The sequence below is a fragment of the Myxocyprinus asiaticus genome, chromosome 23, assembly GCF_019703515.2.
Source record: "Myxocyprinus asiaticus isolate MX2 ecotype Aquarium Trade chromosome 23, UBuf_Myxa_2, whole genome shotgun sequence".
Lineage (NCBI taxonomy): Eukaryota > Metazoa > Chordata > Actinopteri > Cypriniformes > Catostomidae > Myxocyprinus > Myxocyprinus asiaticus.
In genome coordinates, this window is record NC_059366.1 from 24763877 (window position 1) to 24781755 (window position 17879).

General features: G+C 37.9%; 1 protein-coding gene across 3 annotated transcripts; it reads right to left on the reverse strand.

Moving 5' to 3' along the window:
* Window positions 1-246: 246 nt before the first annotated feature.
* On the reverse strand, window positions 247-17178 carry LOC127414126 (centrosomal protein of 68 kDa-like). 3 transcript variants are annotated; one of them, XM_051651905.1, is made up of 7 exons: window positions 17033-17178; window positions 11710-12092; window positions 4953-6386; window positions 2920-3042; window positions 2723-2819; window positions 1136-1264; window positions 247-829 (listed from the first exon to the last, which is right to left on the reverse strand). In XM_051651905.1, the coding sequence occupies exons 2-7, from the start codon at window positions 12043-12045 to the stop codon at window positions 816-818; spliced, it is 2133 nt and encodes a 710-aa protein (XP_051507865.1). In that variant the 5' UTR covers window positions 12046-12092; window positions 17033-17178; the 3' UTR covers window positions 247-815. The 3 variants fall into 3 exon arrangements, 2 of the variants coding, with proteins under 2 accessions (XP_051507865.1, XP_051507864.1); XM_051651904.1 differs by lacking the exon at window positions 17033-17178 and adding an exon at window positions 16307-17010; XR_007892735.1 differs by lacking the exons at window positions 247-829; window positions 1136-1264; window positions 17033-17178 and adding an exon at window positions 16307-17015 and having other exon boundaries at window positions 2786-2819; window positions 2920-3023.
* Window positions 17179-17879: the final 701 nt, after the last annotated feature.

Consider the following 17879-nt stretch of genomic DNA (forward strand, 5'->3'; position numbering starts at 1 on the left):
ATGGAAAAGTAGTGGAAATATCATGGAAATGAATTGGTCAAATAGTGTTGGAATCTTTAGAATTTTGTTTTTTACATTTCATTCTTTTGACCTCCAAATTTTAACACTCCATCCGTAATGATTTGATGGCAACAAGCTTTCCAGTTCATCCTGCTGCAAAGCAACCCCAGAGCATGATGCTTCCACAAACCATGCATGATGGTAGGAATGAGACCTGTGAATGTGTGTCAAATATTGCACTTTGCCTTCAATCCAGAAATGTTTAATCATCATTCTATTAATTACACTAATTATTAATCCAAAAATAGAATACAAATATGTCATTCAGGCACAGGTTGCTTAGATTCAGAGGGGAAACTAAAGACAGATGCAAATGAAGGCTGGACTGCTCTCTATTAAAACTTAATAGGGTAATAACCTGAGATCACATTCTTGATTGGCACTGTGTCTGTCCACCTCTTCAGTAGAGCAGAACTTTAAAACTCTATTAGGTCACCTCAAGGCATTTTCTGACATGAGTATGTAAAGACAGGCAATTCATTCAAGTTCATCACATATGTTGTGACAACACAAACTTGTGAGATTCAAATAAACAGCAAACATAACACCACTTTTGGATAAAGCAGACCTGTTATAAAGTATAAAATATGAAGGAAACAATAATGACATGTTTTATCAAGTACTTAGTAGTTTAAGGTTATTGTCCTCTTGATATGGAATTGATAAAACACCAGGTGAACAAAAAGGACGTCTCATCGAAGAAAGCGAGCAGACTGAGCCTTCCTGTTTTTCACAACACTTTCCAAGACTAATTCTCAGGAAATCCCTTCTGTAGAGAATGAGTGAGAAACAATTTAATGATGTGGCACTCTTAACCATCAAAAGAGATGACAGTCAAGGGGAGTAATTAAATCTACATGTTAAAAAAGGCCTTTATATTGTAGTTGCTCAAATTCAGTTCATACATAGTCATTTATTTAGTCACCATAATGATATATCATGTGATGACACTAGAGGGCACTATGCATAATCTGTGAAATGTGTAGGAACTCTTCTTCACAAAGAGAACCCACATATGCTGCCATTATCCTCTGCATTGGCGCAGGGATAAAACCAGGTTAAGGAGATAATTTACCTGAGGCTTCCTGAGTCCTGGGGTCAGTGAGACAGTTCGTGGCTGACAGAATAGAGGAGAAAAGATACTCTGAATGTGTTTCCAGTGTACGAGACTGCCTCTCTATCAGCACCAATGTCTCCTTAAGAACTGAGGAACCAGGAATACAATAGAACAAATACCTCAATATTAGCAGCAGTATGAGAACAGACTTTATTTTACAGGGTTCCCACCCTTTTTACCAATGAAATTCCATGACTTTTAATATTTTTTTACATTTCTGTTACTTTTCCAGACCTGGAAAACTCCATTCCTGATACTTCCAGGTTTTCCAAGAACGTGGGAACCCTGCTTCTAAAGGCTGGTGATGTGTTGACACAAAAATAGGATGGCTAATGCTTGATGTTAATGCAGTAAAATAAGAGAAAAGACTTCTCTTGCATGGTAAGGCAATGGAATACAACATGCTAGGTAACAGCACAGCTCTCTAATCATGTATGCATGGCTGCATTCTCTAAGCAGTGCGTTTCCTGTTTCTGTCAGATGTGACTGCGAGTATTAGGTTACACTGCACACCATGTCCAAAACTTAAAATCTGTAGACACTTGTGGAAGTGTACCAAAAGAATCAAGGAACAAAGAGGACATTATTGTGAGTTTGAATAATAAAAAGATCTAATGTTTCATCTGATTTCAAATTTACTTTCACTACCTCACAGCTTTGAAGCCACAACTGAGGATTCAGTAACACAATGCAACTTTTCCTTTCTGTGAAAGTAGTCTTGTTAATTTAGTATCCAGTCAAGTAGCTGAAGGGTTTAGAGGTTTTATTGCTCACAAAATTCACACATCTTAAGTAAAACACTTTCCTATATTCTTCCAAGAGTTGTTTTTTTTTTTTTCTCTTATAAAACTGTTGGACCATTTTAAAACAAGCATTAACCACATTGAAGGCACTTCTGAGCACTATTTATGGTCACAAAGATGGTATAATGACCCTTAAACTGTAGAAATCAGCCTACAATCCTAAATTAGATTATTTTATTGTACTCTTAGCTAGGGCTGTCACGATTATGAAATCTGGCTGATGATTAATTGTCAAATGAATAACAACGATTATGACGATTAATTGTCTGTTTTAAGGCTATGACAATTAACTGTCAAATTCAGGGCTTTCACGATTAAGTCATATTTCTTATGCTGCATGTGTGCTTCATACAAGTCTTTTTTATATATTTTACTTCAAATATATAAAACAAATAATAAAATAGGGATATATGATTTCCTTTAAAGGCTTTAAAAACTTGAATGACAAAAAAAAATTCAATATCAAAATATTTCTAAATACTAAAAATATGTCTCTTTTTGGTCAACTATAGTTTTGGTCAATTTTACATTTACATTGTTGTTTTTGGAACTCATAAAAAATTATATTTTATTTTTTAAAATATGATATAAAATATTTATTTTTATTATATTATGCAATAATATGATATTGCATTTATATATATTTATTTATTTTTATACTATAATATATTATGCAACAGTAAGATATTTTTGTCCTAATTTCTTCACTTTCACATGCTCTTTGATTAAACCCACTACTCACATGGAGAGGCTGAGTTCATGCAATGCAAAAGCATCTCTCCAGTCTGCAGAACATCTGCTGTAAGGGGCTTATGGGCTTGGACTTCTTCCTGGAAACTCTGTGGAAACATCATGTGGCAGTTATTTACTGAAAAGAAAACGTTTTTTGAAGTAAATTCCTTATTTCTTATTGTTATAAGGTGCATCAAGTTTACCAACCTTATATTTAGCCATGGAAGCTTTGACACTCTCTAAATCAACCACAGGTGGAGAAAGAACCTCCACTTTCTCTACCACCTTGTACAGCCAATGGATCAGCTTTTCTAGGTTTGAGCAAAATGCCTTTTGAAAAAGGGTGTAACAGTGTTCATGAATTCCAGCCAAATTCTCAGCAAAGACAGAAACTTAAGCCACATCCACACTAAAGGTCAAAATATAATTCAGTTTTCCATGTGCTGGACCGTCTTGCGCACATTGCAAGTGCCGCAAATTCTGTCATCAGCATAGTACACGCAGACTGTCTGCATGGAGCCTAATTTCTGTAGACACGCATATTTGTGCATACGCCTCTAGTTGACTGCTAAGTAGGGATGATGTGATTATACGGTTTTACTATTAACCACGATTAAATATATCATGGTTAATTTAATCATAAGAATTTAGAATCCACGGTTAAAAACTGTGAAATGCTGTATTTACATATTTAAATATATAATATAAAAGAGTTTTTCGTAAGATTTTGTAAGCATAAATGGGAGAACTGGAGGTGTTACTATGGTTATGAACGGTGGTGTGGTGCTTTAATGGTCAGGTGTCGGACTGAACATGAACTTTCAATTCACGTGAAACTGAAACTTAAACACACAAATTCCAAAATATAACAGAGGAATTCGACCTACTAGGCTCATATCCATCAAAAAAGCGACTTAAATTGGCTGTTTGACAGCATTTAAATGACTGACTGCAGATGGCAGATGTAAAACAAGCAGACAGAAGTCGCAGAGAGAAACACATTCTACAAATGGGACAGGATGCTCTACCAGTCGTCCAACAACAAACTAGTAAGTTTAATATTTTTAGCTGTGGTGATTTTAAAGTGAATAATTAAAGATGCCAATTTTTGTAAAGTTTAAGCGTGCTGACAGCGCGTGGTGAATTGCGTAATTACTATCAGCGAATAAACTTTGAAAAGTTGCTTCTTAAATCATCCTCATTATTTAAAGCATTGCTTCTGTACAAATTCACTGCATTCAACAATAAATGCCAGTTTTAGTCATGATCGGACATTAAATTGCCTGTAAGCAACGTTCATGTTATTATGCATAGTCCAAAGGTTTATTTGTAAGGTGTTGTGGACATTATTTAGAGTCTGTTGCCGATTCTTTATGCTGGGGTGCCTGACAGACAACGGATTGCTTTAATTAACTGATGCAGAAGAAAAAACGGTTAAATGCCATGAACTACATGTTGCGCACCCACAATAATCTTACATTTACGCACTTTTGAAGCACTCTGGTTACATTAGCACATCACTAAGCTTAGGATGCACATAAGCAGTTGTAGCGTCTCTTATTACCTCCTTTGTGTGTGTGTGTGTGTGTGTGTGTGTGTGTTTATCCGTTTTCTTATTATAGGGCTTCCCTTAGAGGCCACATATCCCCCAGAAATACATCCACTTAGACGTTTAGACTGTTGTTATATGATATGCATTTTTTGCATTACTGCTGTTGCATAATAAGAAAATGTGAATATAATTGTAAAACCAGTTAACCGCAATTTTTTTCTCAGACGGTAATCTAGCTGTCAAAAACTCACACAGCGACATCCCTACTGCTAAGGGTATCACAAAGCAGTCATAGTTTGCACATAGTGCGTCAAATGCATCTGCATGGGCTCCTGTTCAAAAGAGTATACTTTAAAAAGATGATCGCTCCACCGTGTGCGAGACAGAACGGTGGAGATGGAAGTATATCTTAACCCTAGCCTTAATCCGTTTGAGTTTGAAACCTCCAATTTCAGTTTCCTGACGTCATCTTGAGGGTGTGGTTACCCCTTTATGGAGGTGTATGCAATATCAAAGTTTCAATGTATCACAGTCCGACCATTTTCCCAGAAGCCCCCCTTTGAGGTTGATTCGGCACCACCTTTGTGCGACACCATTCCATTGTGGATGAGAGGCGTAAACATGGCAAAATCAATGCGTTTTCAAATGAAAATGGATTAGTGTGGACATGGCCTTAGAATCCACTCACCTGTATGTGCTGCATGAGTGACTCATTGTTCTCTTCTTCATCCTGGTCTGTTTGTACTGTCCTCTGAATCTCAGACATAGATATCCCACTCAGCTGATCCATAATGGCTTCCACCTCCCTCAGGCTACTCCTGTTCATCTCTTGGCTAATCATCTGCATTCTGGCATCAGGCTCCTTAGCCTCCTCTAAATGATCCTCACTTTGAAGAGGGCTTTCAGATATAGATACCCTCTCTACTTCAATACCTTCCTCACTTCTTTGATCCACCACTGGTTCCTGCTTTCCAACAACCGGTGGTGACCTAAGAGATGCAATCTCGCTTTCAAGAGATTCCCAGCTGGTGGTGACCGGCTGGCTCATCTGAGCATGAATGTCCCTCAGCTGCTGTGTAAGCACCTTAAGTTCTTGTAGCTGTTCAGGAAGGCGAAGGAACTCTTCATCCCATTCGCCCTGTGAATCAGGGCGGGGTAGAATGTGTGTTGAACTAATGAATGTGGGGACAGACCTGAATGTGGAGAAGATACCAAATTTACGGTAGTGAACCCCTTGCTTCCAGTCACAGTCCAGACTCTCAACAGACAAGCCAGCTTGATCTAGTGAAGAATACAAGCTACTAGACAGTATACCATCTGAGGACCTAGAATGTAATAGTTTCTTTAGATTTAGACTCTGAAATTCAGCTGATCTTTGACCTGATGCTGGACTATACCTTCCCTGTCCAGTCCCTCCGTGGGATAGGTCCAAACAAGACAGAGTGGAAGAGCTGCAAAAGTGGTCCAACTCAATGCCTGAGTCTTGCACCAGTGGATCAGTTCGTAACAGAGACTCTGACTCTAGTGAACTCCATTTATTGGCCATGTTGGGTCTCAGAGGGTATGTATAGTCTAGGAGTGCCTGGTATTCCTTTTCAGGATCCCAGTTAGGGGATTTGCGGTTTGGGGAGGGTGGCATGGAGTTGGGAATCGCACAGGCCCAATAGTTGGCCTGATAAGGGGACATGTGTTTGAGACCAACTGGATGGTTCTTACAGAGATACTGGGAAGATTCTGTGTTAAGAAGAGAATCTCTTCCTTTCTCCATCTCACCTGTTTTTGTATTAACCTTTCTGGTGAAACGAGAAGTATGGTTGGACGAATGAGAAGTGTTTCGGGGAGTGGATATCCACTTAGGCACTGGGGGTGCGGTAAAGCTCACAGAAGCTAAAGGGGGGCTAGACTGGCTGCGTTTGTTGGCTGAAGTGTTAAAAATAGGCTCCTCATCATGTGACCACTTCCAGAGGTCTGATATGCTCATGGAGGTATCTAGGTCCTCTCTGGACAGTGGTGGGGAGAATGTATAAGATGGAGAAACATCTGTGATATCTCTGTATGATTGCTTAGGCAGACTTTTTTCCTTTTTTTTAGCGAAATCTGATTTATAGCTCATCTGAGCTTCCTAGAAGGGATGGAGAATAATAGCTCATGGTTAATGATCAACCCTGGGATGTAAGCCTTAAATTCTCAATTCAGCTTTGTTTTCTCCCCTTTCATCCAAAGTGACATACAGTACACAAATTGAAGGGACAATCAGCTCTCCAGAACAATCTCAGCATTTATGCTCAAGGGCACAATAGAGTGCAACAGTCTGGTTCTGAAAGTAAAAATCCACTTAATTTTTACATAAGGGAATTAACTATTAACGTAAAAACCCTTTAAAGACAGGCCTACTGTGAGCTACGAAGTTGTTAATTGATGGTATATGCTTCTGCAGAAGCCATCAGTCTGTGTTATTTCCACAAACACCCACTTCCATGACACATAGCAAATGACGCAACAGGGTCATCTCCCTGCATTCCCCAACTAATTATATATTTGTATATGTATATGAATATTTTGCAATATACTTCAAATATATGGATTCTTTATTTATAATCAACAACTTTAAAACAAATTTGATTATGTCATTTGCAATGCTTCATGGGATTGTAGTTAATTCCCTCATTAAAGAACATAAGTACACAGTCTTGTCCCCTTGTCTTTTGGTTCGATTTTCAAATTCCTTTGCTTCAAATCATAGTTTGTAATGTTGTGATTCATCTCGGAGCTTGTTGGTTTAGTTCATGACTTAGAAATCTTTAATGAAGTACTTTATGAAATCCCGTTTGGAAAAAAAAATGAATGGGAAAAATACTTATAGAACCAAGACTGAAAAAGTGGACAGGCACTGTTGCACTCTTTGGTGATATAGCACTAATGCAATCTCGAGGACTCTTCTGGGTCAATCCAAACTGGTAGTTACTAGTGAACTTGCAACCTGTTGCATTAGCAGTACAGATTCTTAAACAAAATCTACCACCATCCTTGAAGGGTTACTTCACCCAAAAATGAAAATTCTCTCATGATTTGCTTACCTTTAAGCCATCACAGATGTGTATGACTATCCTTCTTCAGCAGAACCAAAGTGAAAATTGTTATAAGCAGATTTCAGCTCAGTTTGTCCATACAATGCATGTAAATGGGTGCCATCAGGCTGCTGACTGTTTGATGGTCCAAAAGTCATATTTAGGCAGCATAAAAGTAATCCACACAACTCCAGTCGTTGGTGTAAGAAACAAATCAATAATTAAAATGTATTTAACTCAGGTATGGGCATTCGTCAATAATTTGGTATTCAAATAATTAAGCTAATAAAAAACAAATATTAGAATATTCTATTCTTTAAATGAAGGTAATTAATGAGAAAGAGACATTGTAAAATAATTTTTTTAGTCATAAAGGTTGCATCACCATTTAAAAAAAACAAGCTTCTAATTACATCCAAAACAAGCTTATATTATGTCCTGGTTTTTTTTTTTTTTGTTTTGTTTTTTTTTTGTGTGAAAACTTTTAAACAAGCAGTGCGTGAAAACAAAAAAAAGTACAGAATAAAAGTTTTTAAGCTCATGCAAAGCGAAGAAAAAGAAACCGCTAATAAAGTAGACTGACACAATTAACGTACAGGATGAATATAAACGCTCGTCATATAATAGTTATGTTTATATTGTATCTCATGTCATGTTTTTGTAGAGAAAAACAAGCATATCCACGTGCTCAGTAAACTATACTCATTTATACACACCAGTTTAATTGATGGAATGTCCCTCCGCTAGCACAGTCTTTGCCATGTTTGTTGTTTACAGAAGCGTCGCAGGGATTACACTGCAACGGGGATGCTGCTTTCTGATGAGTTGCACATATATGGGAGTAAAGAGTACACCGCTTATACAGTACATTTAAACAGGAGCCCAGCTTTCTCGCAGTAAGCCACATTCTCGCAATAGCCCGCTATTTGGTGTCCATCTAAACACGCTGACAGAACGGTTTGCTCATCAAATGTGATCAACTTGTGTCCATACTCAACACCGCCACGCGCATTCTGTTATAACTGAGTTTTTGTTTTTGTGTTCGGGATTTAACATACATCTCACTGCATATATGGCCAGCAAAGCAAAACTTTGTGAAATTCGAATAGTATTTTTACTTTTCGAATACTTATCGCAAAATGAATACTCCCTAATACATCCCTAATTTAACTTTAAATCGTTGCTTCCGCCCAGTGCTGTATTTCTGTTTGAAATGAACTAACTCTCGCCTGACGTTCATTCCTCTGTTGTATTCAAAGCGCACGCTAACATCACTGATGCGTCGACTGCTGGCAGGAAGCGATTTTTTAAAGTTAACCTGTTGATGTGTCCCCCCCACCCCCCCCCAGAACTGATGTCACTTTGCTTAAATTAGTTCACATTTACCATATAGTCTAGACAAAAAAAAGAGTTAATAATGTTGCCAAATTATAAAGATGTATAATTTGTCAACATTATGAACACAGGGTCTCTGCAGGTTCGAAGGAATGAAATTTAAGACTTTTTAAGTCCAAATAAAAGAAAAATTGAAGACCACTTTCACAATAAAAAAAACACATTAATTCATTAGCTGGTAAATACAAAACCACTGAGGCTACTTGAATGTTTCTGGACATGTTATATATATATGTATATTATTGTGCATTTATGTGTTAAGTTAATACAACATTAAAACTCTAAATGAAATCATTAAGAATGCATGTAGCCTAAAGTATGTAGCCTATTTTGTGACCCTTCTCTTTAGTCACTTGCTTTCCAGTAAGGCGTGACGCAATAAACCAATGCTTTGGCAACGTCACTACTTATGTCAAACATGGAAGTGGTGGCAAAAACCATGTGCAAAAAATAAACTTTTATTGGATTACGTTGTTGAAAAATTATTCCGAGGGCTCTAGTTGACTGCTGTGGCTTCAAGATCATCAACAGAGCTGATCATTTCAACTCACAACTTTGCAGCATAAATTTATAGTGAACATGATTACATGTTTGTTATTAACTAATTTCATTATAGTAATTGTATCGCTAAGAACATGTTTGTATTTATGATGGTTTTGTGTCATACTTTCGTTTAATCATCTAATCTGTCAAATCTAACACAACAGTCAGCGGGCTTTCTGCCACCACTTACTGCTCATGCGCTGACATTTTTTGTAAATAAGAGGATTGGTCTATAGACCTTATTCACAGTAGCACCATGTTTGATTTTTAATGGGAATGGAAATGAGGCTGTGAGGGATAGACTTACCATCTCTTCAATGGCATGCACAGTATAAAGCTGTAAAAAGCTCCTAGATCCCATCTGATTTTCCACAGCTCATGTTGTCTGGAGTTTTATGTCTACAGAGTGTCCTTGAAAAGATATTTTTTTCAATGTTTTGTACACAGAATGATCCAAAAACACTTTAAACTGCAGTACATCTCATCGAAGAGACTGTATGTCTATCCCGCACAGCCTTGTTGTCATTGTCATTAAAAATCAAAGATACCGCTGCTGTGAATAAGCTCTAGCATGTGCTGAATAACATTTATATTTTTTTTCTTGGCAGATAACTTTAACAAATAATTTAAAGGGTTCTAATACTTTAAAGGGCAGTTCATTTAAAAATGAAATTTCTGTCATCACTGCTCACCCTTAACTCTGAATTAATTTTTCTCTGCCATGGAACAAAAAAGGAGATGTTAAGCAAAACATTTAGTCTCAGTCACCATTCACTGTCACTGCATCTTGTTTTTCATTCAATGTAAGTGAATGGTGACTGAAACTCCCAAATATCTCCTTTTGATATCCACTGAAATAAGAAAGTCATACAGGTTTGCAACAGCATGAAGGTAAGTAAGTGATGACAATTTAAATTTTTGAGTGAAATATCTCAAATATCAGTTACCTTAAATATGGCCGTTTTAAGTTGACAAGATGTATTGAAAATGTTAACAGATTAAATTATGACAGAGAAAGAGATGGAGAGACGCTGTGCTGTTGTTTTCCCCCTGATTGGTCTGAATAACTCGCAGCATCATGCAGGCTGCTCTGTCTTGTCTGTCGTGCGGTGTCAGTGTCCTCTTTGCTCCGCGACATTATCATTGCGTGAGAAAAGGGACGTGTGGTGTGAGAGCGTGAGAACAGTGTCAATTACGTTGGCAGCCCTAGATCTAGAGAGATGGAGATGAGAGATGTAACAGGTGTAACTCTGCAGCTGAGTAGTTCTGTTAGCTTTACAATTATTGTCAAAGATATAGTGTAAAATAAGGAAGCGCAACGATTTGAAAGGCGTCAAAAGACCGCTCCAAACTCTCGCGCTTGCAAATTGTAACGTTGACCGCTTTGTCGATTCTAAGCAGGAGCGACAGTGTTAGATACGCAAAATAAGGATATTTGCATTTCAGATTAACGAGTTTATGAAGGTTTATACATGTGTAACATCGTCGGTTCAGTACAAATGGGCTTACCTGCGCGCGCTCACACTAAACTCAAGCTTCAGCTGCTAAATGCACGAGAGAGAGAGAGAGAGAGAGAGAGAGAGAGATGATTTTGACTGGCGCAGATTCTGCTGTTTTTTGCTTGTCCTCTATTCACGCCCCAAAATTTAAGACTTCTTGTAATTTGTTTAAGACTTTTTAAGGCCTTAAATTTTAAAAGTAAATGTAAGAATTTTTAAGACTTTTTAAGGACCCGCGGATACCCAGGAACAATTTTAAACAGCACACTATATAATAAATGTGAACTCATTTAAGCAAAGTAAAGTCAAACCCATGGGTGGGGACAATGAGCATCAACAGGTTAATTAAGTTTTAATTATCTATTTATTTTTACATAAACCTATCAATTTGCTTCAGAAGACATTAATTGATAGACTGGAGTCGTGTGGATTTAGTTTATGCTGCCTAAATATACCTTTTAGATGTCAAACAGCCAACAGCCTGATGGCATCCGTTTATATGCATTGTATGGACAATCTGAGCTGAAATCTGATTATAAAAATCTTCACTTAGATTGTGCTGAAGAAGGAAAATCATACACATCTGAAATCGCTAATCATGTGAGAAGTTTCATTTTTGTGCAAGGCCACAGGAACAGATTTTGAACAGGGGGTGCTGCGGACAGACAGGGGGGTGTGGGTTGGTGCTGGGGGGTTTAGGGTTGGTCACTGTTGCGGAAATAACAAAAATACCCCTTAACATTTTCGTCATTACTTTAGTTAACAAGATTAACACAGATTACGACGGTTTGACAGCACTTAACAAGGGGTGCTGCAATGCCGACAGCACCCCCATCACCGCTACTTCCTGCGGCAACGTTTTTGGGTGAACTAACCCTTTAAATTGCATCCAAATGCCTCTTAAATACAGCACATCAATTATGTGGCATTAAATTTTTACCCTCTTTGAGTCTTCATGCGTGGATGGATTCTTCAGTATAGGCATCCAGCTTTGTGAGGAGATCAGTGGTTTTCTCATGGTGTAGAGGCTTCTGTCTGTCATATACCTGGAAACAGGTGCCATGGTAACTGTCTTTCTGCAACCAATCTGTTCTTTTTCTGAATCCTTGGCCTCCTGGACATGTGCAGGCCTTGACAACTCACTTGACCCATGACTGAATGGTCTAGAGTGACCATTGCGAATGAACTCTGGGATCCTGGTCTTCCACCTCCCATGGCTCTTGTTCTCCATCTGCGAGGAGGTGTCTGAAAAGGCCTTGTCAAGTCTGAGAGCCATAGCAACACATCCAGATTCTGTGGTGTCTCATTTGTCCAGAATGACAGCTAAAAGATCAATGTATAAAACACTGCTTGATTCAGCAAAGCAAGGGCTTGAGTCATCATAGAAGGAAGCTCTGAGATATCTAACAGTATTAATACATTCACCACTAATCTAGATCAGAAGTCTCATTAATAAGGCTACATGTTCAGGCTTGCCTGAAATTTGTGAATGCTGTTGCTATTTGCCTATCCCTACCTACAACAGCAACCACAACCTTGGAACATACAGTACTTACAAATTCATCTACAACTTCTAAGTAAAAACAAAACCCATAAAAGTAGATTAAATAAATAAATACTGTATATAGGCAAAATGCATAGGTCTAATCTCAGATTAACCAAAATAACTGTGCAGTTTTGTTGATTTCTGTGGAACAATAGACTGAACCCAGTCTTCATTCATTGGCTGATGCATCTGGTTTCCATGGCAACCAACAAAAAACTGGCATTTCATGACATGTGATCACATGGGGAAATTTAAATCATTGCCTGCCTGCAAACAAAGACTAGAGTGTGTCTTCTCCACAGAGCCTATTAAGGCTTCCATTCACTTTTCGTACAATCATTTTTGCATATCTGGTCAGCTCTCATTATTGATCATCCTAAAACACTATAAGAAAAAATAAATTTACAGCTCTGTAGACTGAATGTGAATCAGACCATTAACATTCAGTTTCAGCAATAACAAACAGGGCTCTGTGTATAAGCAGGGCTGTGTATCCATTAGAGCAAAGAAGCATAAATTCCAATGTGTTATATTCATGGAAATAAAGACCAAAATTGTTTTGGTTCCTCTTGTTCACAAATTTTGTAACTTTAAATCTGAGGACAGACATCTGTGTGACTTCTTCATTTATGCTCTAGTGGTCTATATTGCCTTGACTGGACAGTTACCATGGCAATCTGGTCACCAATCACATGACCAGAGAAGGCACAGTTCCTGCATTCAAGCTCACTGAGAAACCTTAAAGAACAAAACGCTGATAGAATATCTACTTTTTTTTACTGAGCCATAATGTACAGCCATCTGCTTAAAGATTAGCATAGGCAACTAGGTCCTTTAATGTACTGCCGTAAAGTGCAAATTAAGGGACTGTCGCAAAAGTGCATAACATTAAAAAACAAAAAAAGAATAATTTCAAGATTCTAAAATATTCGTAGCATCATACAAATAGAATGTAATGGTGTGATTCTGGAAATATGATTGTGTGTTTTTTATGAATTTTTGCCTTTAAATCAATATAACTTCCTGGTCATGTGACCTGATGATGTCACACCACCTATTATATATTTACAAACACCTGACACACATTGTACATGACTTGGATTTTAGAAATATGATTATGTGAATTTTTTAATGAATTTTCAACATTTTCAAATCTATATAATTTCCTAGTCCTCTGACCTGATGATGTCACACCACCTATTATATATTTACAAACACCTGCAACACATCTTACATGGCTTGGATTTTTTTTTTTTTATATATAGTTTGGTGTATTTTTTATTAATTTTTGAAATTGAATGAATTTCCTTCCGAAGGAGGAGGCGTCGTGTCAGTCTCAACATTGGCAGCGATCGGATTCCGCCCTGACGATTTATGTAAGCTACTAATGTCATGTTGTCCAATCAAACAACATGAAAGCAGCAGCCCCTCCGACCTGAGTGCGTGCAGAGCAGGGCGTGTGCCACGTCTTTGTGAGCTCCGCGTGGACCTCCGGGAACAATGGCACTAATCTTTGGGACACAGTCTTTTGACAGCGGCCAGACTGTAGGAACAATTCATCCAGATCCGGCTTGACTGGAGGGGACCACTGTAAGCCGAGTTCCTTGACCACCCGTGAGAGGATGCAAAGCAGCTCAGTATCAGTGGCATGTGTACGCTCTTCACCCTCACCGGAGGGAGGAGTGGCAATGTCCTCTGTTGGGCCTGACCACTCGCCATAGATGCTGCAATGGACATGGCATTATCCCCATCATCAGATCCACCAAATGTAATGAGACCATGCGCTCTGACGGAAGACCGGAAATGCAGATACTGTAGGGGCAATGATGCTGAGGGGTTTGCGTGGTTTGTGCCAGCGCGAGATCCTCCCGAAGTCTTCCAGCTCAACCTTGTGGCCTCGCCTTGCCTCCTCGCTCGTGTGGTCCCTCGGAAGTCACATAGGAGGCAGAACTGTCCCTCAGAACAAGGGTGATTCTAGAGTGGAATGTCCTGAGACTCATGCCCTCACAGTGAGGAGAGTCTGTCTCCATGAGAACCACTTCAGTGTGGGTTCAGCCCAAGCAGAGGTTGCATATCTCATGCCCGTCTGACGGCGGGATTTGTCTCTCGCATAGAAAACACTTGACAAAGACGCGCTACACACAAGCAACTGTTTTAGATATACAAATGTATATATACTGTACACACTATATCACTTCAATAATAAAGGATACAAATGTCTCCGCCGGAACACTGCAAGGGAGCAGGTCAGTCATCTCACTGCATGTGCTGTGCTGTCAAGGCGATGAGTCGTCTTGCTTGTGTCTAAGGGGGGGAAGAACCCATCCGTTGGTGGAGTATTTCTCGATGGCGAAGCAGAGATGAGAGGGCTTGTTAAGATGAGAGATGAACTCGCTGTCTCGAAGGAGAAGAATTCTGAGGAAATGGTGGTTTGGGACCCACTTATATAGGCCAACTGCGCGCCTAAAGGGACAGGGCTCAAACACTATTGCCAATTTTAGAATTGGCATTATTGTACAAAGGGCTTCAATTAGGTAATTGAGAAAGGAATTTCCCATAGCGTCAGCAACGCAATGTTGAGAGACCATAATCGAAAGGGAACAACTGATATTGATATTGTGAATGAGACTGTTTTAAACGTAGGGAAACTTGTTTTCATTGGGTTTTCAATGATTAACAAACTAAATTTTGATCAGTTCCTTACTCAAATGTATATGCTGTATGTATTAAATGGCTTTAGTGACTTGGAATTTATTGCACAACTTATAAGGACAACTGAGTATTATTCTTATGCTTCCTGTTTGGAGTATGACATCCACCAGCATCTGCTTTCATTGTATGAAAAGAATCTGCTTGGATAATCAGCTAAATAACTCGCATGTAAGTAACTTTTGTGTAACATGGAACAAGAACAATAATAAGGGTTTCACATGAGCATACAATGCTATTAATGACAGAACTTTAGTTTTGGGTAAACTGTCCTTTGAGTTAGTAATCCAGATGTGATGTAAGCCTTCCAGGTCATTTGGAGTAAGTCCTGTAGCTCAATGGATAGAGCAGGGTCTTCACAACACCAAGAGTATGGGTTCATACCCAATGCTAGGCATCATCCAAACTACATGTTATGGTCACTTAACCATATTAAATAGCAGCAAAGCAGGCTGAGATGTGGGGTAGTGCCAGTGCTTTGACATGATTAATTAAGGTAGGCATGCTGGTAACATAAGTTCAAGGCTGGCCTGTGTCAAAGGAGGTAGATTTTTTAAATATTTCAGAAATTAAATTTCATAACAAATACAAAAAAACCAAAATCCAAGTCGTGTAAGATGTGTTATAGGTGTTTGTAAATATATAACAGGTGGTTTGACATCATCAGGTCACATGAGCTGGAAGTTATATGGATTTGAAAATTTCCAAAATTTATAAAAATACACAAAATCATATTTCCACAATCCAAGTCATGTACAATGTGTTATATGCGTTTGTGAATATATTACAAATGTTGTGACATCATCAGGTCACATGATCTGGAAGTTATATGGATTTGAACATTTAAAAAATTCTTAAAAAATACACAAAATCATATTTCCAAATTTCAGGTAATGTAAGATGTGTTATATGTGTTTGTGAATATATTACATGTGGTGTGACATCATCAGGTCAAATTAACAAGATGTTAAATGGATTGTAGTATTTTAAAAATTCCATAAAAATTCACAAAAACATATTTCCACAAACAAATCTGTGTAAGATATGTAGCAGGTGTGTATAAATACATTGCAAGTGATGTGGGATCTTTAGGTAAAAAAGCCAGAAAGTTAAATAGATTTATTTCATTAAAGCATTCAGTTTACAATAATAGTCATAACAGGGATATAAATCATAAGAAAAATAAAAATGAACTAAATGTAACAATTTGTTTACCAACATAAACATTACACATGTAAAAAGAACCACTTTTAATGTAGTCATGGAATAATGTATCTCTTACCAGATATTTGTGCGTTTTGCACTTTTGAGACACTCCCTAACTTGGATTGCCCTAGTTGGGATCGCTGTTGAGCGTTTTTTACTTTTGATGCAAGCAATTACATTTATCGAAAAACATCATAATTACTTTTGCTATTACGATTTACAGTATTATCTGAACGAAACAAAGCATGAACCGTCACTATTTTACGATTACATACCAATTAATGTTAAAGGAAGGATCGAATGTATAACGAATATCCAATATAAAAACAACTTTACCGCAGTCATAAATGTTTCTTTGTAGGTATTAGCAGTCCATTAAACGGTACAAGAATCTGATAGTGCAACAAACGCTAAAGGCATCATATTCAACAATGGTATTCGAAAAAGAGGAACAGATGACTACAAGCGTGAGATAATGCCTTAAGAACGGGAAATATGAACGTCAAGGACCCACTACAGGGCCTGGGAAGGCCATTTTAAAACTACTGAATAAGTTAACTGCACTGAAATTATGGAAACCAAGAAAAGGGAATATATATATATATATAAAATGCATATTCATAAATGGACATTGTTGCATGCATCGACAAAGAAATGACAGATGAGATACATTCCGGTATAAGTCATAGGCAGCACCACACAACGTTATTAATATAACAATTTTATATATCACCCTGTCAAACAGCAGCTTCAACACCTCAGTCAAGGGCTTTCATGACCCTAAACTATGTGTAGTACGTACCGTAACGTTTTGGGTTAACCAAGTCCATCAGCTCCTTGATGAACGACGAAGCGCTTGAGAAAACGGTTCATAAACACAAAGGCGGGCCAGAGACTGCAGCCAATAGAATTCCTTATCTCACGACAACCAAAGTTCAGTCCCTGCAGTCATGCCGACTTAAGTGTCATATTTACACGCATGCGCAAGATGATCTTGTGTAAATGGACTGTTATTTTATTTTGGCAAGACCACTGACAAAGACCATACACTGCCTATAAATGTTTATCAGTGTCATTATTCTGGTATAAATTATTGTCCAAGCCGCTTTTACCTCATGTTCATACCTCATCCATTTTTTTTGGAGTTATGCCCACACCTCTTTATTATTCCTCAAAAATATATATTTTTTATAACGTGTATGGGGTCATTAGAGACCCAAGGTATGTAATAGTGTTTTATATGCACTTCCATAAATTATATTTTTATGATTATTCCATATCTATAGAAGTTTACTATCACATCATATCTATTACTTGTTTATTACAAAAGAAATGAGTACTATAGTCATACAAATGACTACTAGGCCTATATCACCTTGATTTTCTGTGCAACAATGGTGAATTATCAGTATTTCATAGGCGTGTACAAATACAGTATGTATTACAGGGTAAGAATAAGACACCCCCCTTAAGAACAATGTTCATTTACTTTTAAAGTGTAACATTAGCATGAACAGGATGATGATGCATCATTCAACATAAGATCAGGGAAAATAAATAGAAACACTTGCTAATTTTGTCATCATAGCACAAAATAAACAATTGTGAAAAGGGGCCATCTTACCCCACTCCAAAGCCGGCATAAAAAA